Source organism: Botryllus schlosseri, chromosome 5 (assembly GCF_051294905.1).
Source record: "Botryllus schlosseri isolate E-star chromosome 5, Bs_hap1, whole genome shotgun sequence".
In the NCBI taxonomy this organism is placed as follows: domain Eukaryota; kingdom Metazoa; phylum Chordata; class Ascidiacea; order Stolidobranchia; family Styelidae; genus Botryllus; species Botryllus schlosseri.
Genome location: NC_137240.1, coordinates 15,630,504 through 15,653,724, shown reverse-complemented (window position 1 = coordinate 15,653,724; position 23,221 = coordinate 15,630,504). Strand labels below are relative to the sequence as shown.

The 23,221-nt window shown below is 41.3% G+C and overlaps 5 protein-coding genes across 7 annotated transcripts in view; 4 read left to right on the top strand and 1 right to left on the bottom strand.

Annotated features, from left to right (window-relative positions):
• The window catches only part of LOC145439199 (sushi, von Willebrand factor type A, EGF and pentraxin domain-containing protein 1-like), a 41,708-nt gene extending 33,158 nt beyond the window's left edge, over nt 1-8,550 (top strand). Inside the window, exons 20-24 of the mRNA XM_080316689.1 lie at nt 3,467-3,585; nt 3,655-3,832; nt 5,140-5,302; nt 6,043-6,178; nt 8,266-8,550. Of these exons, the coding sequence (XP_080172815.1) occupies nt 3,467-3,585; nt 3,655-3,832; nt 5,140-5,302; nt 6,043-6,178; nt 8,266-8,409 (740 nt within the window). The 3' untranslated portion in view covers nt 8,410-8,550. The remainder of the gene's footprint in view (nt 1-3,466; nt 3,586-3,654; nt 3,833-5,139; nt 5,303-6,042; nt 6,179-8,265) is intronic.
• The window catches only part of LOC145439206 (ran-binding protein 9-like), a 333,125-nt gene that overhangs the window by 297,277 nt on the left and 12,627 nt on the right, over nt 1-23,221 (bottom strand). The gene's annotated exons all lie outside the window — the stretch shown is intronic.
• On the top strand, nt 12,143-13,570 carry LOC145439215 (uncharacterized). The gene has a single exon (XM_080316712.1). It carries the CDS (start codon nt 12,524-12,526, stop codon nt 12,941-12,943), a length of 420 nt encoding a protein of 139 aa, XP_080172838.1. The 5' UTR covers nt 12,143-12,523; the 3' UTR covers nt 12,944-13,570.
• Nucleotides 13,583-18,143, top strand: LOC145439214 (SUMO-conjugating enzyme UBC9-B-like). Its single transcript, XM_080316711.1, has 6 exons — nt 13,583-13,705; nt 13,764-13,827; nt 13,885-13,904; nt 15,219-15,401; nt 16,790-16,869; nt 17,839-18,143. The coding sequence occupies exons 1-6, from the start codon at nt 13,640-13,642 to the stop codon at nt 17,906-17,908; spliced, it is 483 nt and encodes a 160-aa protein (XP_080172837.1). The 5' UTR covers nt 13,583-13,639; the 3' UTR covers nt 17,909-18,143.
• On the top strand, nt 19,800-23,049 carry LOC145439202 (triacylglycerol hydrolase DDHD2-like). The gene has a single exon (XM_080316691.1). The coding sequence runs from the start codon at nt 19,875-19,877 to the stop codon at nt 22,758-22,760; it is 2,886 nt and encodes a 961-aa protein (XP_080172817.1). The 5' UTR covers nt 19,800-19,874; the 3' UTR covers nt 22,761-23,049.

Here is a 23,221-nt window from a genome sequence, read left to right as displayed (position 1 = left end):
TCATAATTGAATATTTGTGACGTCATGACCTTAAAAAAACATGAAAAACAATAAAAAACATGTTTTAAATTAGGGCCTTGATTTAAACATGTTTGTTTAAAATGAGTTTTGTTTTAAATGCAACCCTAGATATGGTAGTATAATTAGACTTATTATAGGGAAATACTTCTGATGTAATTCTAATCTAATTTGTGAAATGTTTCCATGTTCTCATTTTAATTTTAATGTAATTTGAGGATTTCCTGAAAATGCTGACTGGGAGAATTGCACAGTGCGAAACCATCTAATCTTAGTGTAAAGACATTTGCCATGTCGTGCTTAGCAGGGCGAACTCTGATTTGATTTGATAACTGAACTTGATTTTTGCTTTTTCTGACTCGGATTCTATTCAATTGCCAATTTTGTTCCGATTTCAGTTATCAAGTTGGAATCTATTTTTTTTTAACTGTGTAGCTAGATATATCCTAATTCAAATCAAATTTGGCTTAGCTAGTTGGCGAACTCTGTAACACGTTACTGCACGATCGGGAAAACAGTTAGGAGTAAAAATCGGCATTGTCGCGAACGGAGCACCGAAATAAGTTATTGTTATATGCACCTACACGTAGGTTAATTATCTACAGCAGTGATTCCCAACCGCGGCCCCCAGCTAGCCTTCTTGTGGCCCCCAAAAAATATTAGGAAATCGAGTTATGACAAAAAATAAAATTTATATTTATAAAATACACTTGCTTGGCTTGGAGTCTGGAGTTTTTAAATAGGATTGCAGGAAAGTCGTGAGTAGACTGCTATCGATACGACACTGTTTTTTCAATGCAATGTGCCATGACCTTCCAGTTAAACGAGCAGTAGCTATAGATATAGGTGAAGACAGGACCCTAACTGCCGCACGCCCCACCCCTAATGAAGATCGAACGGGGCTCAAAATTATTTCGTGAATTAGCATAAATTATAGAGTATTTTTTTTCAATTTATGCATCTTTTTCATTTTTTTGTTATGGGCGTGATTTCATGCTGCCAAATATCTTGATTTTTGGGTACTCATCCCTCCCCCCCCCCCCCCACCCATCAAAAGAAAATGCGCAAGATTTATGGAAATGAGCTTTTGGCATATCGGCGTTGGCCATTACCTCGCCACGACGCACCAAGACATATTAAGTTTCAGGCCATGTAACATGCGACTCCAAGAAGTGTGTCAGAACGATCGGCAGCGAGAAAATCTTGGCCGAACAGAACTGCCCCCATGCTGACCGAAAACTTCGTTATATATACAAAATACTGTCTTGGCAATCTGAACCTCACGAGACAAATACAATCCCGCGGGGAAAAATTATATTCCAGTGAAGAAATACCAATTTGAAATCGTGTGCGTCTCTTAGTTTAGAAGCCTACGTTTGGGCGATTCTATATTTTTTGATATGGCAGACAGGAGGTCACGAAATAAAATGTTACGGAATCTTACTAATGGGACCTACAGTTTCCAAGACATCTCACTCAGCTCTACCAGTAAATCTGATCACCTGAGCAGCGAGGACAAGAAATTGATAGCAATATATATGCAATTTCCGATCATGTTGACCGATTTTATCATGAATTATCGAACATTTTCGCGTTTCGCGCTGGCTCACTTAACAGTAGGCTACAACTAGTTTTGTGGCAAAAGCGAACATGGTGATAGGGGTAGGTTTATCACCCGATGGGAGCCCAAGACCCAAGTTTATTATTTGGGGGAGGGGGGGCTGACGAAGTGCTTTTCCGTTCCTGCCAACGGGTATACGCCTGAAGATGTTTAATTATTATTGAGGGGCCCTACCTTTTCAAACACACCTCCCTCGGCTCTACCTATAAAACTGATTACGTGAGCAGAGAGAGGATAAAAATTGATGGCATTATATATGCGATTCCCGATCATTTGACCGATTCAATCATGAATTACAGAAAATTTTCGCGCTTCGCGCGTCCAGGCGATAACACCTTACTCACTAAATCGCCCGAAAGCACCATATAATTGGTAGTCGTATAGCTCACGACCGAAGCGTCCGCATATTTTGATAGGTAGGTCTTTATCGAAAGCTAGTTTCGCAAGGATTCCAAAAATACAAATTGAAATCTCGCCAGGGCAATAAAACTACTCCGAAATAGCCACCAAAGGTCGATTGTTCTGAAGAATGGCAGCGCAGCAACACAATGACCATAACAATGGCCAACGGCGTCAAGCGATTGATCGGAAACATGCCAATTTTCATATTTCGATGACTATTTTGGGTCCGTTTCATTGCCCTGGTATTCATGCGGCCCCGACCGTACTCTGAAATTCTAAATTTGGCCCTGACACCGAAAAAGGTTGGGAACCACTGATCTACAGCTATATGCAAAAGCCACCCTACTAAATCTCGGGTTTCGACTTGACGCAACAATGGAACTCACGAGTATTTATATGCAGAATTCATGCCATGCCATTTTGGCATCCTAATTAGGGACGGTTTGCGTTCGCGTTCGGTGTGTGAACCTTGGAATTACAAGTTTTCACCTCATTATAACATATTTAGTTGAAATTCTTTCTGTTTCAACTTTGGACCACTCTCTGCATGTCGCTGGCAGCGTGTAAAGAAATTCAGCTCTAAACGAGCATGCACCTTTCCCTTTTTAATTTTATTTGCTTTATCAGAAAAGTTTTCTTAAAATATTCAGCTTTCCGTTTGTGAATATTAGTGAGCTCGGACCGCAATAACAGATTGACATCAACGAAATATATATAAAGATTTCATCGTTGTCTAATTCCAAAAGTATAACAGACGTACCGGATCTATCTTGATTTGATATGTTTATTGTATCGTAATAAGACAAATCCTTCAGATCGGAGTGTTAGCTACTGTATAACATAATTTTGAAGTATTATTTGTAGCAAGTTTAGAAATTGGTATTTCACTCCGATAAATATAATATAGTAGTAATCTGACGCCTTAAGAATACAGTGTCCCGTGTCGCCAAGTCCGTTAGGGAGTAAACTTTAGTCCCTTGCAATTCCTCGTCAAAATTGTTGGCAAGGCGACGGAAAATGCTGAGTTTATGGGATGATTATAGCTTTTTGAATGTTTCACTTGATACATTTGGTGATACTTAAAAAGTCGGCTTTTATTCAATCTTGTGGCATAATGTGGCCTGAGTCGTCGATAGGTAGGCTATATCGCGCACACTGCATATTAATATTGCCTTACTGAATCATAGGGTTGGAATTAGCAATATGACATGACGTGGCGTGACGTCATAGGGGTTCGCGGTCACACGAACTAGAACTTTCAGGGGTTCGCCCCGGCCCTGGTGGAAGTTTATGGTGTTACTTCTCCGTAAGCACGGATGCTCACTATACTTTGATCACCTTTTATCGGCCCTGTGGTGTTTCCGGAAATCCCGTAGCATCCCATATAACATTATACGACTTTAATTTTAATTTATGCGTTTTCAGGTACGCACAACGTTTCTTCTTTGGCGGATTTGAATGGGCGTGAAGTTTTTTACCTGGCTTCAGATATTTACATTCATAAAGATTTCAGTAATAAGGGACTCGCGAACGACATCGCATTAGTAAATACTTCCAACCATTTGATTTAAGCAAGACACACAGACAACCCATTTATATACTTTGCGTCGTAGGTGCGGGTCGGTAAATATTTCAACATCACCACGAACCGAGTTATCGAAGGTCCTAGTCTTGGAAAAGTCGTCTTTAATGAATACATCAGGCCTGTGTGTCTCCCATGTATGGACACATGCAATGGAATAATTCCTCGGGGGAAGAACTTCAACGCAAAAGAATGCGCTGAAATGACAAGTGGGTTATTAACATGGTTGCATGCATACAGAGTTCGTCAGTCTGCAGTTATTCTTTTCGGAAGTAGTCAAAAGCTTTCCGTATTTGCACCACTTACTCAAGTGGTTATCCTATACTTACCTGTTATAGGCTACTTTTGATGTTGAAAAGAAGTTTTTAGAATATTGTACATCACTTTTATAAATGGAGTGATCGCAATCTACGTGTGAATTTGCTCGTTTATCACAGTGACTGAATATCAGTGAACGAGAATTGTAGTAGTCATTTTGCGCGAGTTGCGAAGATGTACACTGTAATTTCCAAAGTACTGTCTTCCGATTAACTGTTAAGCTGCTTCTAGTTACAATTTAGTGCACATTTACGACGTTACTTCCACCTCTATACTTGAGTATCAATGCTGACTAGTTGGACCACCTTTGCATTTTTATCTAAGAGTAGGAACGGGCAACATACGACCTGTAGGCCGGATCTGGCCCGCAACGTGATTTTGAGCGGCCAGCAGACAGTTTTTGGTCGTACTTGATAATGAAGCCAGAGGCCACAGTCTGCCGCAATCCCTCGCCACTTGCTTACTACGCCATATTTTGGTGATAGTGTGTATAGCGATCAAGAGTGGATCTCATATGTGTAAGTTCGTCAACACGAGAAGGCTTGCATTACCGGCCTTTACGCATGAACTCAACCCTAATGAATTGATAATTTAGTGAATTTGAAAAAAATCGAAACCTCTTGTTCGTATACAATACATTTACCAGAGGTGTGCAACATACGGCCCACGAAGGGATTTTGAGCGGCGCGCAGACAGTTTTCGGTCTTACATTCACAGTCTGCTGCAATAATTCTTCACTATACTTGCTTACTACGTCAAATTATAGCACGTAATTCTTTCTTTTTTCGGACACAAATAATAGTGATTGGTACTTGTTCTTTAATTGTTATATTTGTCCTACATCCAGTCAGAGTTCAATGAAACTGTTCGCAACTTTGACCGACCTCCGATGTCTCACTTCAACAGCTATTGAAGTACATTACGTTCATAAATTCATTGAATATTGTTTTGGTCTCCATCCTTTAAACTTATAGTCTACAATAAATGCGATTAATCCTGTAAATATAAGTGGATAAATAGGCGTTTACTGTATCGATTTAGCAACTCGACCCGCCAAGTGGGCTACTTCATGAGTATATCCGGTCCGCCGACTGCAGAAGTTGCCCGCCCCTGCTCTAGAGTCTAGCTATAGACAGTAGGCTACTCATAACTGCTCCCTGTCATTGCCAGCGCTTTATCTCGTTGTTTTGTCCCGCAGAAAAAGTGTTCAAGCGCATCGAAATCGACAACACAAATACCTTGAGCAGCGCAGTCGTGACCGGATATGGTCACACTACGAAGAGGTCACCTGTTGGTGCTGGCAGAGTTAAAACGGCAAAGAGATTACAGCAAGGCGTAATGACTCTCAAGAGTGAAAAGTAGTGAGTAAACTGTGTACACAGAAATACATACCCCGCGTTGCCAACATACAACAGCGACTGCAATACCAAGGCATAACAGCATACAACAGAATATCGCAATACTCATGATTACTTTCCGCCCACATCAAGTTCGGGCAGTGAGACGTCTTGTCATAGTGATGTCACAACTGAATCAGCGGCGTGATTCATTTTACTTACAGTTACAAATCATTATGTCTCTGTTGGTGACGCTTCTGCATAATTGTCATACGTGATCAGCACCAAGGTCTATGTAGCAGTGGTTCTGAACCGTTACTGACTTGCGAAACACTTCCGCTAATCTGCCAGCGTTCGTGCAGGAAGCCCAAATTTACGAAGAGTCATAAAAACACATAAATCCTCTACAACAGAGTGAACAACACACATCTTACTACACAAAATGCATTACTACCGATTACTAATGCACAAAGTGAACTGCCTCAACAAGAGTGGTAAATGAACAAAACCATTAAAATATAATTTTCATACGATACGAAAACAATATGATGAATCTTTCTTACAAATCAGTGTGACTTCTGTTTTTCCCTTTCAGATACCAGTTCAAAAATGCGGGGCTTTCTTTAGGTAGTGGTGGTGGTAGCGGTGGTGGCGGTCACTAACACAGAGACCGTTAACCACCGTGGTATGTAGGCCTAAACGAGTAGAGTTAGGCCACATATAGTTTTGTGGAATGAATTTACAAGTTTTCCGTTCCTATACAGCTGTAGCAGGATGCTGAAGAAGATGGGAGAAGAATATAACTCAGTACCAAAAACTGCAGAAGGTACCATATGCGTTTCTGGGGGCGGCATAGTCGACGCATGTACAGGCGACAGTGGTGGACCCCTCGTACGACTGGTTAGTGAAGAATGCACTTACATAATATTCTTCCGTGACCGTCGAAAGAACAAATCAACAACTCCGCATATCTTTCATACGTGTCGACGATCGCAAGCGTATCAGCACCTACACTATATACTATCACTCATTTGTATCGCTATTATATACAATCTCAATATTACTAATTAATCGCAGACATCAATGTGAGGTGGCGATCGGCGCAAGTGGGCATATTAAAGCCTTTAACGATAGTGGGTATATAACGCAGCGCAGGTACGGTAATAAGAAATATCTGCCCGATGTAAATGACCATAGTAGTCGAAACAACAAGAGTACTGAAACAACAGAAACATATATAAAGGTCATATTGGGTATCGTTAGCGTGTATTCATCGAAAATCTAATCTTCCGTAGATATCACACCCCCTAATAAAGTGAGACTCGCGAGACGATTTCGTTGTACCTGTGACAGCCTCTCGACCAAATTGCTACTAAGCAGGACAAAGCCATGCCGAATTCAGCACAAGGCCGCTGGTGAAAATGTTTACCTTTTTAAGCCAACATATGAGCTAACGCTAAGAACATACCAAATTAATCGATTCAACTCAAGGCCATAGCAAGCTAACTTGGTAATATACATTTCGTCAGCGGATAGTCCGACCGGTAAAAAAACATGTCTACTTTAACGGTAGGCTACTTTACCACAGGGTCGTGGGGTCCGCATGCCTCATAGTTCGGATCTACCTGAATATGTTCGGCCATATATTGCTCAGTCAAAAAATGGTTTTGCGTTAAAAAGCACCTTTTTAGAACGGCCAACTTTTTCACAGCGGGAATTTTAGCTCAAATATCGGCCAAGGGGTCCACGAGACAAAAAAGGTTGGGAACCACTGTTATAGAGTATATTTTGGGAGAATTATTCAAACTCGAAATTTTCTTCGCGCTATTTAATGTCGCTACATGTCTTGATTTTAATACGCGTACCTCTCCCCCACAAATACCCATAATTTATAATTAGGCATTTCGGCGCCAGTCATTACCGCGCCACGACACTCCACGACATGTCAAGTTCCGACCAGCACACGATACCGCGAATTGTGCTGCCAAAAACATCGGTGGCGATAAAACCTTATCCGAAGAGCCACCGCATATCCACCGACACCCTTTACATATCCATCCAATTGTCCATTGTTCATTGCCGGCGCCATCATCATCATCATATCATCATCATTGGTTTATTAGCAATTTTATCAGTTCAATACACCACAAAAATGCGATACAATGAAAAGACAGGAAGATGTCGCAGCGACTTGGAGTAGTCTATGGAATCAGACACCCACCTTGGCCTAGGCGATATAAAGAGGAGGCATACACACTTAATGAAAGTAAAGAAGATAGCATAGAAAAAGAAAGCGGCAAGAAATAGGGCGGCATGCCATGGGAAGCGAGATCGATAGGTCAGTCGTGGTCCGGTAATCTTGAGGATGGACTGTATTTGTAGTAGTAATTGCTTGTATTTCGACTTGAATGTGGAATACTCCTGTCCTGGCAATCTGGGCCCCACAGTACAAGAATGACACGCGTAATAGGGAAATGATGGACCCCGCGAAGGATTGTCAACACGGAATCGTGTGCGTCGTCTCGCGAACGAGGTTTTTCTTTTAGCTTACTCAGCATTTTGAGGATTCCGATATCTTGGCCTTCGACTTCGCTCGCCCCCATGTCCCAGCCCCCCATCCCAGAAGTTCGGTTAATCACCCTATGGAGGGCCCCAAACCATTTTTTAAGGAGGGCTGACGAAGAACTATTTCGGCCCTGTCTATATCACGGCCAGGGCATGTGTACCGTACCATATGTATCTTCGAATCCAAATCGTATTCTAGGACCTCGCAACACATCCAAATATTAAAACTAGAAATTTAGTAAATATCTAAGTCCATATTTGCTAATGAGTTCAATTTATTCAAAATACTCAAATTCCGACTCAGTTTCTTGTATAATTCAATTCATCTTTTCACACAATCAGAATTGTGTTATGAATGTATGGGTCAGCCTTCGTCAATATTTGAACTCCGCTCGTAAAATGAACGTGAATCTTTATTCCAGGTGAAAGCGAAGAATGGTGAATGCTGGCACCAACTTGGTGTCGTAAGTTGGGGCGTCGGATGCGCCACAAGATACCCGGGATTTTACGTTGATGTTGTAAATTTTGTGCCTTGGATAATTGATATTGTATTCAAAAATGCGTGAAGAAGTATACTTATCCGCTGTATCATGTATAGGCCTATACGCCCATATATCATCAATTTCTTTTTCATTATCGCAAGTCAATTGCTTCTTTTTGAAATGGCGAAAGAAATGTTTTAAATAAACGAATGAGAAATAACAAAAGTACTTCTTAATCATCTTATCAACAGAATATACTCTAATAAAGTTGTCTTGTGTTTTTCCTCGCGGGGCCTTTGTGGAAATGTGTAGTTGTGCGCTCAAGTTCCTGGAATCGTCATAATTCCCCATATTTTTCAAGATACTTCAAGTCCCAACATTGGTTCATCAAAAGAAATAGAACGAAGATTTGGGTCACGAAAACCATCAACACTCGCCGCTTGTCTTGAACATAGTTATATAGACTGCCACGGTTTTCAACTCCCTGGAAGGCAGCGAATCCACAATCACCATACATGCATTCATCGCACCCTTTGCAGTTTGAGATATAAAATGTGCTTTGTTCGATAACCACATAGCCGGCTACCCTTAATGGAAACTATAATGACATCTATCGTAATTTAAGCGATCTCTCGCTGATTCCTAAGAGGGGAATTGTAGCCTAATCTATATAGTCATTACCAACAATAAAGCTGTAGGCTACATTTGTTTTCTTATCTACTGTTAGAACTGGTCGCCAAAATATTCTGTAAAAAGAGGTATGAGTATCTCAGACGCTTGACCTCCACCCTACCCCAGGGGCTCGCTCGTACCCGCGCTAAGGGCCGCTGCACTTGTGGTTCCTAAACCTACAAAGTTTCATCTTTATCGCCCTCAAGCAAGACTTTATTAGTAACGAAGTATTAGCCTACTACTTCTCTGGAGTAATTAAGTAGCCTATGCTTTATCTTCTTGTGTATTACGTGAAGTATAGTTACAGTTCTATACTTCTAGTTCAACAGTGTTTTGGGGAGTTGGCGTGGTTAGTTATTCTATTGATGCGGCACGAGAGAGAGAGAGGGGGGGAAAGCGTCTTTATTTTGATCCTACCGAATCCCGACATTAACCCTTATATATACTAGCCTATCTTAACCTCAAACCTAACCCTAACCCGATCCTCATTCTAAACATTACCCGACCCTAACCCCAAATTTTACACACATTCTGCAGTGTCACATGCTGTCATGCTCATGTGACCACGTACTGTTTTGGCAATTTGAAGCTTTTTTCGGTTGAGTGTCATTTTTTCGCTACCCGGGTCTGGTTACTGATCTGTCGCGTATGTCCTCTGAAATTTGTTGCCGTGTCTGGCATGCAATCGCGCCAGCCACCAATCGCGCAATAGCTAATAGCGCCCCCTTCAATACTAAGTCTTAATCAGCTCAGAAATCGTTGGCCATTTTGGATGCAGACAGATCTCATCATCATCATCATCGTGATTGGTTTATTAGCAATTTTATCAGTTCAATACACCACAAAAAATGCGATACAATGAAAAGAAAGGAAGATGTCGAAGCGACTAGGAGTTGTCTATGGAATCAGACACCCACCTTGGCCTACGCGATGTAAAGAGGAGGCATGCACACTGAATGAAAGTAAGAAATATAGTATAGAAAAAGGAAGCGGCAAGAAATAGGGCGGCATGTCATGGGAAGCGAGATCGAATCTCGTGCTTTTATTAGCAAAAAATCGGGACTCGAGTCATTACAACGCTGTAAGGCAGTTGGATGACGGACGAAACCACCGTTGTGCCATCCGTAATGCCTGACACCGTACCGTATCTCGATAAATCTGGATTTCGCTGCTACATATATATATATATAGGTGTCTGATTCGGGAATATACTGAGTCAGAGTGGCTGACAGATCTGCCGGACGAATAGCCTGAGATAGGGTCTGCGACTATTCGACCGGCACCGGACGAGTAGACACTTCCAAATACATTCCAGATGATAGGTTCTTTTGTAATCTATCATAAGGCATTTAACGGATATGTTTTGGTAAATAAATTCCAGATGATAGATTGCTATTGGCAGGGTGCAGACGAAAATGAATATCATACCTCTCTCTATCTCTCTCGTCATATGGAAAGTAGTTTTATGATCATTTCAATAAATTCTATGGGTGAATGAATCAGAAAACGGGTCCTACCCACTGAGCTGCAGCAGGTGGCGATATACTAAAAATGTCCCGCGACCAGAAGGACCAACAAAACCCGACCAAGTCCGGCAGCTGATATATCTCCATATCGCCACCAGCCGGTTTGAGGAAAATTTTGAAGTGCACCTCGCGTTTTCTGGCATCAACCAAAGGGCGGCGGGCATTGGCTCGCTTTAGCTTTGGCTTTACCACAGGGCCGGCCAACCCGTGGCCCGCGATAAGGTTTTGAGTGGCCCGCGAGGTTATTTTCGAAGTTAGTAATGTTATCAAAAATGGATTGCCCGGATTGTGAACTTGCAAAGCCAACCAAAAATTTGATTGTGTGGCCTCAACACTTCACTTAGGATGTGACGACTCGACTAGGATATCAGCTCCGACGCATTGGCAGACCCATAGGCCAGTGACATTTTTGGTAGATCTTCGTCTTCGTTCATTACAATAAAGCAGAATATTCCGCGGTGGAATTATCTTCACGATTCCCGCAATATATATTAATATTGTTACCCCCTCCTGAAAATGAAAGAACGCCTAATGTATACCAGATTGAGTGCATATTTCTATATTCGCAATTACGAGAGAAATCGTCGCCCAACACGGCCTTGCGTTTGCGCTCGCAGAAAGACCGTCGACGATGAAACCTATAGGCACAAAATGATTGACGCGTGTTGGCCAAAGCTTTCGATATCGAGATGTCCAGGCGCCGAATAGGCCAGTCCTTGCGAAGTGAGTCCAGCGATATACAGCAGGCCCGCAATATGCTCAAGTAACAATATTATTGACCTATATTGTTGACCTATAAGTTTTCAAGAATTTTTGCGCTTCGCGCGGATAGTGGCCCGCGCAATGGTTCATCGCTTGTATGTGGCCCTTCGGCCGAAAAGGTTGGCCACCCTTGCTTTACCATAAGGACGTAGCGCGAGCGGGAGGGCCTTCCATGTTCGTAGGTTTGACCGGCAACTGCGGTACGAATATACGAAGTATGGCAACTATCACGCGCGGATGTAGAGGAGCTTGTACCGGTATGTCGGATAATAGTAACGCGTGCACGTGAACCGAATCTACAATTCCTTCACCGTAAAGCCTAAGCGAAAGTACATTGTATGGCATGGTATTGCGTTGAAGTGGTTTAATTGTTTGTTTATATCATCGTAGTGCATGTAGTTGGATAGTAAAAAGTAGACACGGCCGGATGGAAATGGAGATCAAACACCCACCAAATAAGACTGTTGGTCACATGCTTAGTCAGATTGATTTACGGTACATTGCAATAGGAATAGCCCCCCTATGGAATCTCGGTTCATTTTTTTTAAAAACCTGCGTGATGAGAGCTTTTCTGCATAGAATAATTAAGTAATTGAACAGAAAGTTCTGCGTGACGTTGCCACCAATTTCACTCTGGCAATAGCCTATATTGGTAATTGGTATAGGACAGAACTGGTTCCTGCCCGTTTCATGGCAATTTGGGTTTGGTCAAGTCCACTTTCTATCTTTAAATTAGAGTTGGGAGCTAGTTACGCTGGTAGGTAAGGGTATTGGAAGGCTACACTGTATGTTGGAGTCCGTGATAGTGATATTAGGGTTGGGATGAGGTTTAAAGTAGGGGTTAGTAATTATAATTAGGCTGGGGTGTCATAGGATTAGGGTTGGGAGTAAGAGTACAGAATGCTCCCACGATACGTCAATACCCTAACCCTAATTCAATTAAAAATGCGATAAATTTTGATATGTTCATGGGGAACTCTGATTGGTGATGGTCATGTTGTTATGGATAAGAAAGTAGACTAGACACAAAATTTAAATTGAAGTACGGCAACTTACTGAATGTATTAACGTTTATGTGACTTCCGCATCTGAAATTAAGTCCGATTGCAGAATCACAGTGTATTTGGTTGCTAAGTATTCAAATTTTATCCGCATCTATTTTAGGAAACTCTAGTAATTTATTTATAATGAAATATTGGTAATCGAGAAGTTTCATCAACTTTCATACTTGTACCAAGATGACATCAAAGTCTTCTCACAGCGATGATGCCGTCGAACAATTCACTTCAGTATCGCACCGTACAATCGTTCTCAATCCCGAAGAACTCAGAATCTGGGAAATGTACTACTACGCCGGTCTGCTCGTCGACCCACAGGTTTTTAGAGCAATTTTAGACCTCTTGCGCATGGATATTCACCCCAAAGCCGTGATGGACATGCTAGAAAAAGTTATGACGAACAGCAGGTATTCTGCAGAAAAGAAAACCGCTTCTAAAGACAAGGAGAAATCGTCTGCACTTGCCAATCAAGCAACAGGAAGAAAGTACTCAAAGTCTAGCCGCTCGGATGGTAGTAGAGATGCAAATTTGAGGACATTTCGAAAGTCTCAGAAGTCTGCGGGTTCAACATCTAGCGCTTCAAAATCTGAAACTGGATAGTGTTGGAAAGGGCCAAAGGGGATTAAGTGAAAGTGACGTGTGTCAGCCTTGGGCAACTCTGATATACACTTGGCGGCATGGCTTCACTCGCCATGTGCCTCTGCCACGAATGCTGCACAAATTTTATCACAAAAGAGATTCAATCCACAAATGTGTCTATAGCCCCATATGTGCTCCCAAGGTGTCAAATTAGAGAGAATAGAGGTTCAGGTCTCTTCAATAACTGTTCTTGGGCGTTGAGCTTACCGTTAATTGTTTTCCTGGTAATCAGTTTGAGATCTACATCGGTTGTTGTAGGCTATAACGGGCCAAACTTGTGATGTACTTTCCGCATGGGGCATGTCTTACAAGCTGTCTGGCTTTCAATTCGTTCATATGAAATAATAAAAACTTTTTGGATTGTTGTGGCTTTGCAAGACAGGACACAGTCGGTAATGTACACGGCTGCTTTTGGGTACAATTAGTCTTATAATGTAGCCTAGAAAATAAGGACTGATATTTCCAAGTTTGGTCATTCAAATGTATGAAGTGAAGATAATTATTTTGCATAATACATAGGATTCTTTTATATTATTGCTATTTCATCCTGTAGTATTTTGTTTATTTTCAACATTGTGAACATATTGGTAATTTATGTTTTTGTAGATTTTTTAGTATTTCTTCGGGAAATATAATATCTTCCAATAACTACCTGTCATGTCTGGAATCGCTCCAGCCCGGTTATCTGAAGAAAGACGTGCGTGGCGAAAGGACCACCCTTTTGTAGGTTACTTTGGTCTCGGCGTATTTTCATAATCATCCATCGAGTTTCCCTTTGCAGGGATTTGTCGCGAAACCAATCAAGAATCCAGACGGAACCTTCAATTTAATGACCTGGGAATGCGGTAAGCTCGGTTGGTGAATATCTTGTGCTCCTGATTTGATTGTCTGTTGTTTTGCAGCCATTCCCGGGAAAAACGGAGTAAGTGCATTTGGCTTTGACATATCTACACAGATACCCCTAGATAGTCATTACTAGGAGAAGTTTTTGTTGCACTAAAATCGCGAGAAAGTTGCATTTAATTTTAACAAAATTTGCATTTCAAATTTTTGTCGAGTTATTAGCGTATGAGATACTCGAAAGGTTCTGTTGTTTAACCTAGTTCCTGCAGAGCTGTCAAATTTGTTACTTTATTGCCATTTAACGCACGGTCTGGTCTGGCGAAACCGCGAAAAATTACATTTTCTCCGGCGTATAAAAAGAAAATTACGCAATGCGGGAATAATTTCCCCCCCCCAAAGCCAAACAGCATAGCGATAACCCACTCCCCCTAAAACAAGTCAAATAACACACCCCAAACCCCCTAGGTCTGCAAACTTGACCCATGCCAATACTGAAAAACTCACTCTTGATGACTTCAACAAAAACAATAGCCTGAAAAAGGTGACTCAGTGAAAATGTAATTTTTGGCGGTCTCGCCTGGGCGCTCGTGAAATGGGAAACTATCTCAAATTTGAATGACAGAATTGCTTCAGACACGGTCGTGCTTGGCAGCGGTAGTTGAACTTCTTGCTTGCAAGCCATTGTGTCATAGATAGCAGTGAGATGCAGCTAACCCATCATATAGCTCTTTGTTTCGCAAATCATAGAGATTAGAACCGTACTAGAAAGAGTTTAAAGCATGTTTTTAAATCACTCCTATACATTTTAACACAATATTTGATGAAGCTGCAGTAAAAATTGACATGAAAAATAGAGAAAAGTTGCACTATAAAATCCCTCCAAACAGCTTAAAACATCATAGTAGGCCTTCATATATTCTGAGTATCTAGGAAGCTGTAAAAAAAAGATGCAAAAGCATGCCCTAGTCATCACTAATAATTTTTAAAATGTAGCACTTGATGTGGTTCAGCACCACTAAAATTTTGGAATCCGAATTCATCCGGCTCCGACTGGCAATTTGACAATCAGACTTCGAAAAAATTAAGTTTGTTCCCAAAATCTGGCTATTTTTACATTATCGGGAGGAAAAATCCTGTTAAATCTGACTTTTGAAGCAATTTCTATGAAATCCTGCTCCTGCTGTGACTCCCAAACGTGATCGTGCTGCTTGTCAATACCTAAGGCTCAGTGAGGAAATTTTGCTTCCCGACTCCTCGTTATTGAGAATTGCTACTCTGACCTAGACCGAGTTAGTTTGGAAGTAGTGACCCCTCCTAGTCTCTGGCTAACAGCAAAAATTTCCATGGTTGTTTTGATTATCTTGGTAATTGATAATTGTGACTAATACCGTAGACACCTTGGGAAGGCGGCCTTTATCGACTGAAGATCATATTCAAAGATGACTATCCGTCTTCTCCGCCGAAATGTCGATTTGATCCTCCGCTGTTCCATCCGAACGTATATCCGTCCGGAACAGTTTGTTTGTCCATATTGGACGAAGAAAAGGACTGGCGCCCTGCAATTACTATAAAACAAGTAAGCTATTATGCTTGTTTGGCGTATTGAAGAGCTTGGTTAATCCGAGAGCAGTTTACTACACTGCCGAGTGCTCCTGTGTATATTGTATTGCCACAGATGAGCATTGAGCTATTCGGCGAGGACTTGAAAAAATATGATTTAATATGTATATTGTACGATTGAATAACGCGCTAAGTATTCGATTGTATATTGAAGTTCTGTACTTCAAAGCCTCTTCAAATTGAAGGTTTGAACCAGATTCTACTCGGGTTAAGATTTTTGGTTTTTAGCACTGGATTTTGACATGAAATCTGCAATATTCAACCTTCAGGCTGCTTTTCGAACAATGTAAGCCATTTTCAGGCTCTGTACATGACGCGACATGACATGATGCTCGGATTTGATGATGTTAAATCCGGTTGTGTTGCAGTATAGGGCCCTCATATATTCTAAGACAGATTTTCCCATAGTATGTCAGAAATGAAACTGATATCTTCTTTGAAGACTGATAATATTTTAATATCAATGGTGTATCTAGAAAAAATTCACCAATCAAGCAATTATTGATGCATCCATTACTGTTACGATATGACGATTTGGCCGCTCTTGACTATACAAGGCTAGAGAATGTATTGCATACTTTTTCAATCGATAAACCTGAGCACTGGGCTTGCGGAGGAAATATCTAACTGACTCATTTCTGCCAGAGTATGGTATATTAGCTTAATAATCAAATATTTCATGTATGGATCACACACGATCATGTTGCTTGACAGACGTTTTGGTATCAACATAGAGATTCTAAGAAAATTCCATCAGCATCATTGACACCTGTTATTGATTGATGTTTGTTATTGCAAAATTTGTGATGGGTGTGTGTATTCGTGTGTTGCATAGACTATGAAAATTGCTAGATTTGAATCATGATTCAAATGTACGTGCTTTATATTTTGTGAGATCTTTCACCCCTGATTTGTCTCACTCATGGATTTATATTCTTCTCTGGGTTATTGAAATGAGCAAAAATGCATAGGCCGACATAATGTATTGTGTTTTCGTATCTCAGATAACAGACATTCATTGTGTGTGGATGTGGCAGTGGTATACTACAACTGATTGTATGTATGGTACTTTTTCTCTTTCATACACATGCCAGAAAAAATGTCCTATGCTAATATTAAAAATGCAATTTTTTCCTATGTACAAGGCTTGGGTAGGCCTAGCAAGACGTTTATAAACTCATATTTAAGTTGCGCTCTAAAAAGTTCGGGAACCACTGCCCTGAAAGATAATGCCGTGAAGCTGTGTATTTGTCGATTTTTCATAATAACAGTGCATAAATATTCATGACATCAACTGCTCTTCACGATACTTGATTGTGTAGTAACTTTTTGTAATGTTAACAGATTTTACTCGGGATTCAAGATCTATTGAATGAACCGAATATCAACGATCCTGCTCAAGCGGATGCATACTCCACTTACAGGTGACTCCCAGCTATGATTCTTGTATTGCTACTGATAGTTTTTGAAGGAAGTAAATTGGCATTGGGTTTTAAACTTTTCTTGTCATATTATCTAGGGCTACCATAGGCCCTCCTTTTTTGTCCACCTTTTTCAAGAAATTTCCTTCTTTTTGGCAATTTATCATGCTTTTTGGCCTAAAATGTTCAAAAAGTCCACGAAAGAGGGCGAAATGTTGGTCTAATCGACATACGAAGGGTGTTTCGGGAGTTGGACCCCAAAAACATCCTTTTTTTTATCAGTCAACTCTGATAATACAAGGTGGGAGCGGGTATTTCGGGAGCCAAATCGGAAATATGTTTATTTTTGTAGTCAACGCAACGAAATTAGGTCCATGAATATAAAATTCTCCCATTTTCTCGTCCGCTGTAGTCATTTTTGCATCCTGTCAACAGAGTCCTCCTTTTCGAATCGCAAAATATAGTTGCCCTATATTATCTCCATGACGAATGTTTTAGCTGCAGTGTAAGTCTGCCTGGGGCACCGCTACAGCGGAGGTGGTCAGTAACAAGGTACTTCTACTTTTTGGAGCACTCAATTAGGTTTGCCTACTTGCACTACTCGAGTCGTTATGAATTTAGAGTCGATTATTTGACTCAATTCCAACTAGTAGAAGCGGAGTTATTTGAGTTTTTCGTTGATAATTACCTAGTTGGAAATAGTCAAATTTGTTTTGCATCCTCTTTGATGACAACTCAACAATTTCATGGGGTGACAGAAAATTTTAAAATTTGTTTTTTCAATTTCCGTATTAAATTGATAATTTTGATTGGCTCCGCGGCAGCTTATACTTGTTAGAATTAACCCAAATTTGATGTGTAGCGTTTTTAGGGTAACCTGTCAATTTAATCAGGGAATGGCTGGAATCCGGAAAAAAAGTTATTTTTGAACAGCCCTACTGTTTACTCATGCCTTGTTGAAAATTATTTTAGCCAAGATCCGGTTGAGTATGAAAGACGTGTCAGGGATCAAGCAAAGAAGTTTTCCTCTTTGGACTGCTGACAGGGATGGGACGATGCATATAAAATGAAGTACTGCCAACGCTTGATGATATTTTGAATATTCAACGAAGTGGAACAGTTTGAACCGCTGTGTTCATCTCTTCGGGTTGGATCATGTTCTCGACCAGGAACCTGGGAAAAAGCAGCAGACATGGTTCTGCGCCTTTACGATATTACTATTCAATTCCTGTTCTGACGTTGCTTAATACACTTTCCAACGATTTCGAATACTGGAATTATCACATGTCTTATTGGTTATTGCCCTCGGGATAAGATACTGTGGCTAGGCGGGTTGCTGATGAGTAATCCATCAAATGTAGTCAGTCTACTGTTAATTAACCCAAATGCTAGAACAGTATATGCCGGTAGACTTGGGAAGAAATGATTGGAGGAACATTAGGTCCAATTTGACGTAGCAAGTATTCTGTCTGGACAGGCACCAGCCTTGCAGATTGTTGCTGCGGGAATTGAAGGAAGGAGGGGTATATTTTCGTCCGCACTACCAAGTTTCTTCGATGATGAAGATTTAAGGGAAGTATTATATTCGATGGGGAAGCCACATGCGCTACAACTACGATAAAGATATGTCAGCAAATGATTTGCATACTGCATAGCATGAATAGTTTAGTTCAGTTTATTATTAATAGTTTCATAAGATCAATACTACACCACAATATTGCGATACAAGGAAAGTATAGGAGGGTGACGAAACGACTTGGAGGGAGGTGTCTTTAGCAGGACCCCGTCAGGGCTTAGGCGATGTAAAGAAGGGGCATGCACATTGAATGAAAAGTAATCAGGTGACCAAAGTAGTCAAGAAAGCTACTCAAGTAGAAGTAGAATCTACTCTAGTACGAGTAGAAGCAGTGCTTTTAAAAGCAACCATAAACTGCTTCAAGTAGAAGTAGAATTGGCTGACTTTGAATGAGGGATATATAGTTGCTAGTTGCAGCCGATTACTCGTGACGAAGATGTCAGCCAAAAATATTCGGGTTAATTTCAATATGAGTAAACATTCGATAATACGATCCATCCATACTGAAGTTCAGACGAAGGTGGGAGCTGGTGGATTTAATACATATCAGCAGACTCCAGTCTCTATAGTGGCACCAAATACTTTCGACTTCTTTTCATTGCATCGCATTTCTTGTGTTATTTTGAATCGATAAAAATTACCGAATAATCAGTACCGCGTCATACCTCAATAGTTATGAAGAATGACGTTTCATGATTCACTGAAGTCAAGAAAAGTCTAGCGAACTAAGCCAAGTTGTGACGTGCCGCAAGAAGAATTAGTATTTTTGTATTTCTCACCGTTCTATTAGCACAGTTCATCGGAATTTGGTAACAGTCACACGTAATCAGTGTCAGATGATTTATAATATCATTCCGCAATCAGTATCGCAATACATTTGATACACTGTATATTTCAGGTTGATAGCAGATAGGTGAGATACCGTATCCTGCAAACCAGTGGGGTGAATGGCAATAGACTTTTATTGAATTCAGACATTGTGTGATTTGATTAAGATTAAGACTGCCACCGTACATATCTTATAATAATATAATGAGTTTTTAAGATTATGCGCAATAAACTGACTATAATCATAAGATTATTCGCAATAAACTGACTATAATCATAGATTGATATTATGCAATGATGCTAAAACTTGCATGAACTAATGATTAAATTATCGATAATTCTAGTGGTCGTAGCCACAGCCAATCCGACTCAGCGATGACTCGTGAATGCATTAAACCTTCAACCAAATTAGGATTGAACGTTGTTGCCTGTTTTTTTCGAGAATGAATCAAAATCACAGCAGGTTTGCAGCTATGGAGAATGAAAATTTTGCAATATGCCGAACTATATTGTTCTTTGATTACCATCATATATATTTTTTAATATAGATACATTTTTGTAGTTGAACTGGACACCACCATTGTGCCTGTGACGTTGCGCAAGCATGTCCGGCCAAAAGGATCATCCGTCTGTGAATTTGCTCTTTTCTCCAACAAACAATCTGTTCAGTAGCAACGGGACTAGCGCTTTACTGATGCCAGTGGAAGATACCACTGGTTCGGCGTTGATGACATCAGAAAATATCGCGGAAGAGGGTAGCTTCCTTGGGCAGAACGAAACGGATAATCCGGCCGTATTCTCACTCTTCTCCGGTTCTGACAATAACGATCCTTTTGCATCGGTTGGTGGAAATGTACAAACATCAGCTGTTGTATCATCTGAGCAAAATCCAAGCCTGTTTGTCCCTTCTTCGGACACATCACATTCTCACATAGAAACGTCAAGCCATTTTACACCATCACCAAGCGCCTCAACAAATATTCCAGGGCCGCCGCAAGGATTCCCTAGTGCACAAAATTACTCATCAATTACCAGCACGCCTGTGCGCTCCTTACCCCATGCAAGATATGTAGCACCCAATTATACGTCGGCACCTGCAATGCCTCCAGTATCTCAACCTGGTTTTGGACCCCCACCGACTCCTCCACCCCAGAATTTCGCAATCGCACCCCCTTCGCTTAACAAAATAGCTAGTTCCGTTCCACCTCCACCGACAGCTCAAAGCATGTACTTACCTGTGTCGTCGCATTGGTGTTATTGCAAAACGCTATCGGATGGAACTGTGTTGTGGAAACCGTTTTCATACTACGATTCTGAAAAGTTAGACGCGGCTTTATTAAAGCCAGATGCAAGTCAAATTGTGGCCACCGAGGGCGGCCGGTATGATGTTGATGTATCAGACCGCTCTAGAAACAGTATTTATTGGGAAGAAACGCCCACGGCCGTACGGCGCTGTACGTGGTTCGGAAAAGGTGACTACGACCACAACTACGCGCCTTTTGACGAAGATATTGCGAATATGCTCGAAAATGAATACAGAGCAGTCGTCGCGAGTAATTCATGGCATAAACAAATCGATCTCGCTGGCGGAGAAATGATAGTTATTCACAATCCGCAAGTTATTGTTCATTTAGTCCCGCGCAAAGAACGTGACCAATTCGGTTCGATGCCCGAACAAGCGATGGCGTCTAGAATTGTAAAAAGAGGCATTTCAGACATCGACCTTGGGAAAGAAATCCCGGAAAATGAAATAGGCGCCCCTGATCACGTGGTATTTGTGTGTCACGGCATTGGACCGGTTTGCGATTTACGCTCGCGAACGATAGTTGAATGTGTCGATGACTTCAGATCGATTCACTTATCGTTGCTGAAATCGCATTTCAAGAAAGCTTTGGAGTCCAAAGAAGTTCGAAGGATTGAGTTTATACCCGTGCATTGGCACAGAGCTCTCCACGGCAATGCGACTGGCGTTGACAGAGACATCAAAAGACTGACTTTGCCTAGTATACAGCGGCTGCGACACTTCACCAATGAAACGCTTCTGGATATACTCTTCTATTCGAGTCCGGTATACTGCCAGACAATCTCTGAAACCATTGGTTCCGAAATCAACTCACTGTATCGATTGTTTTTGGAAAGGCGTCCTGATTTTGGAGGAAACTTTTCAGTCGCAGGGCACAGCCTAGGTTCCCTCATGCTTTTTGATCTCTTGTGTAATCAGAGACATGGCCTGCGAGAATCACAAAGTTCTGTTAAGCAACAGCCCCCAGTCGCTACTCCCGATCTAAGTCATTCAATTGTAGAAACTCCCCTTCAAATCTCTACTAACGCCCCAGATAGCCAGAGTGAAGACACTGAGCTTTCGCTTGAAGATGTCCTTGCAAGACTAAATCTAACTTCGTTCAAAGAGAAATTCGAGGCCGAACAAATTGAGATGGAATCTTTGCTGTTATGCACGGAAGGCGATTTGAAAGATCTAGGACTTCCGATGGGTCCGAGAAAGAAATTGGTCGGATACCTGAAAAACTATCAGGAAGAAAAGGATAGAAAAAAGGAACAGAAAATGGTGCAGCCGGTCATTGTTGCTGAAGAAATCAACACGTCTACTGTATCTGATCAACACGAAATGGATTCTTTTTCAACCTTGACATCCGGAGCTATGAATGTCCATGTTGACTTTCAGCAATTTGATAGCGGCACCGGTCAGCCGATGGTGATCTACCCACGTCTTCTTTTTGAACCCAGCATATTTTTTGCTCTCGGTTCGCCGATCGGTATGTTTCTGACCGTTAGAGGTTTGTCGGATTTGGGAGAAGACTTCCGCTTGCCTACCTGCGGAAAATTTTTCAACGTCTTCCACCCGTATGACCCTGTCGCGTACAGGGTCGAGCCTTTGATCAATCCGGAGATCACGCTAAAACCAGTTCAAGTCCCACATTACAAAGGGCGGAAGAGGCTGCATTTAGAGCTACGGGATAGCTTGGAGCGTATGGGCTCCGAGTTGAAACACGGTATTATCAACTCGGTGAAGAAAGCGATGGAGAGCATGCAGAAATTCGCGAGCAGCCATTGGCAAGCCGGGGCCAAATCGGAGGAAGAAGTCGAGGAAGAAATGATGAAAGTCACTGATAATTTGATTAAAGAACATGAGAGACAAGCCAACGATATGGATGATACGTCGTCTGTGGCATCAGAGTCCAGTCAGGCGACTTCAATCATGTTAGGCAAACTCAACGGAGGTCGGAGGATCGATTACGTATTGCAGGAACGCCCACTGGAAAGCTTCAATGACTATTTATTCGCGTTCCAATCTCATCTCTGCTATTGGAACAGTGAAGATACCGTTCTGCTCATGATTAAAGAAATATATAATAATATGGACGTGAAGGCAGATTCTCAATTGGTTACCCAAACTCCTTCCATGCATCCCCCTGCGAGTGCTGTAGTGGGCGGACCCCCTATGATGGTGTATGATCCACAACCTCACTAGACCCGTTCTGACATGAAGTACAGTTGAAATCATATTTTTGGGACTGTTGCTAATAAAATGAATATTGTTGCTTCGCGATATAGTGTATTTGTGGTTGAATTAACACGAGTATTTCTTAATTGAGATATATAGTGTCTATAAGTCCGTGTGTATGCAATGCTGATCGCATGTAACTTCAAGCTGCTGGAATATATCTAGGATTTTGTTCGATACTATAGCTTGTTTGGTGCAATATTATAACATGTATAGATCTTGTTTAGTGGTTTTGAATATAGAACCAAGAAATGCACGTATAGTTTCCGTCGTTTCATGGAGGATAGCGGTGTACCTTGTACACTGACCAGAGGTATAAACTGTAATATGCAACACTGCTGGACCAGTGCACGAGTGCATTTTCAGAATGGGTGCCATGTCTAGCTGGTTTGTACTACGTCTTTGGTGCTTTTCTCAAATTGATGCTT

Coding starts and splice junctions, on each gene's coding strand:
- LOC145439215 (XM_080316712.1), top strand. CDS start 12,524: ATGACATCAAAGTCTTCTCACAGCGATGATGCCGTCGAACAATTCACT.
- LOC145439214 (XM_080316711.1), top strand. CDS start 13,640: ATGTCTGGAATCGCTCCAGCCCGGTTATCTGAAGAAAGACGTGCGTGG. Junction 15,402..16,789: donor CTGCAATTACTATAAAACAA/GTAAGCTATTAT, acceptor TAATGTTAACAG/ATTTTACTCGGGATTCAAGA. Junction 16,870..17,838: donor GATGCATACTCCACTTACAG/GTGACTCCCAGC, acceptor AAATTATTTTAG/CCAAGATCCGGTTGAGTATG.
- LOC145439202 (XM_080316691.1), top strand. CDS start 19,875: ATGTCCGGCCAAAAGGATCATCCGTCTGTGAATTTGCTCTTTTCTCCA.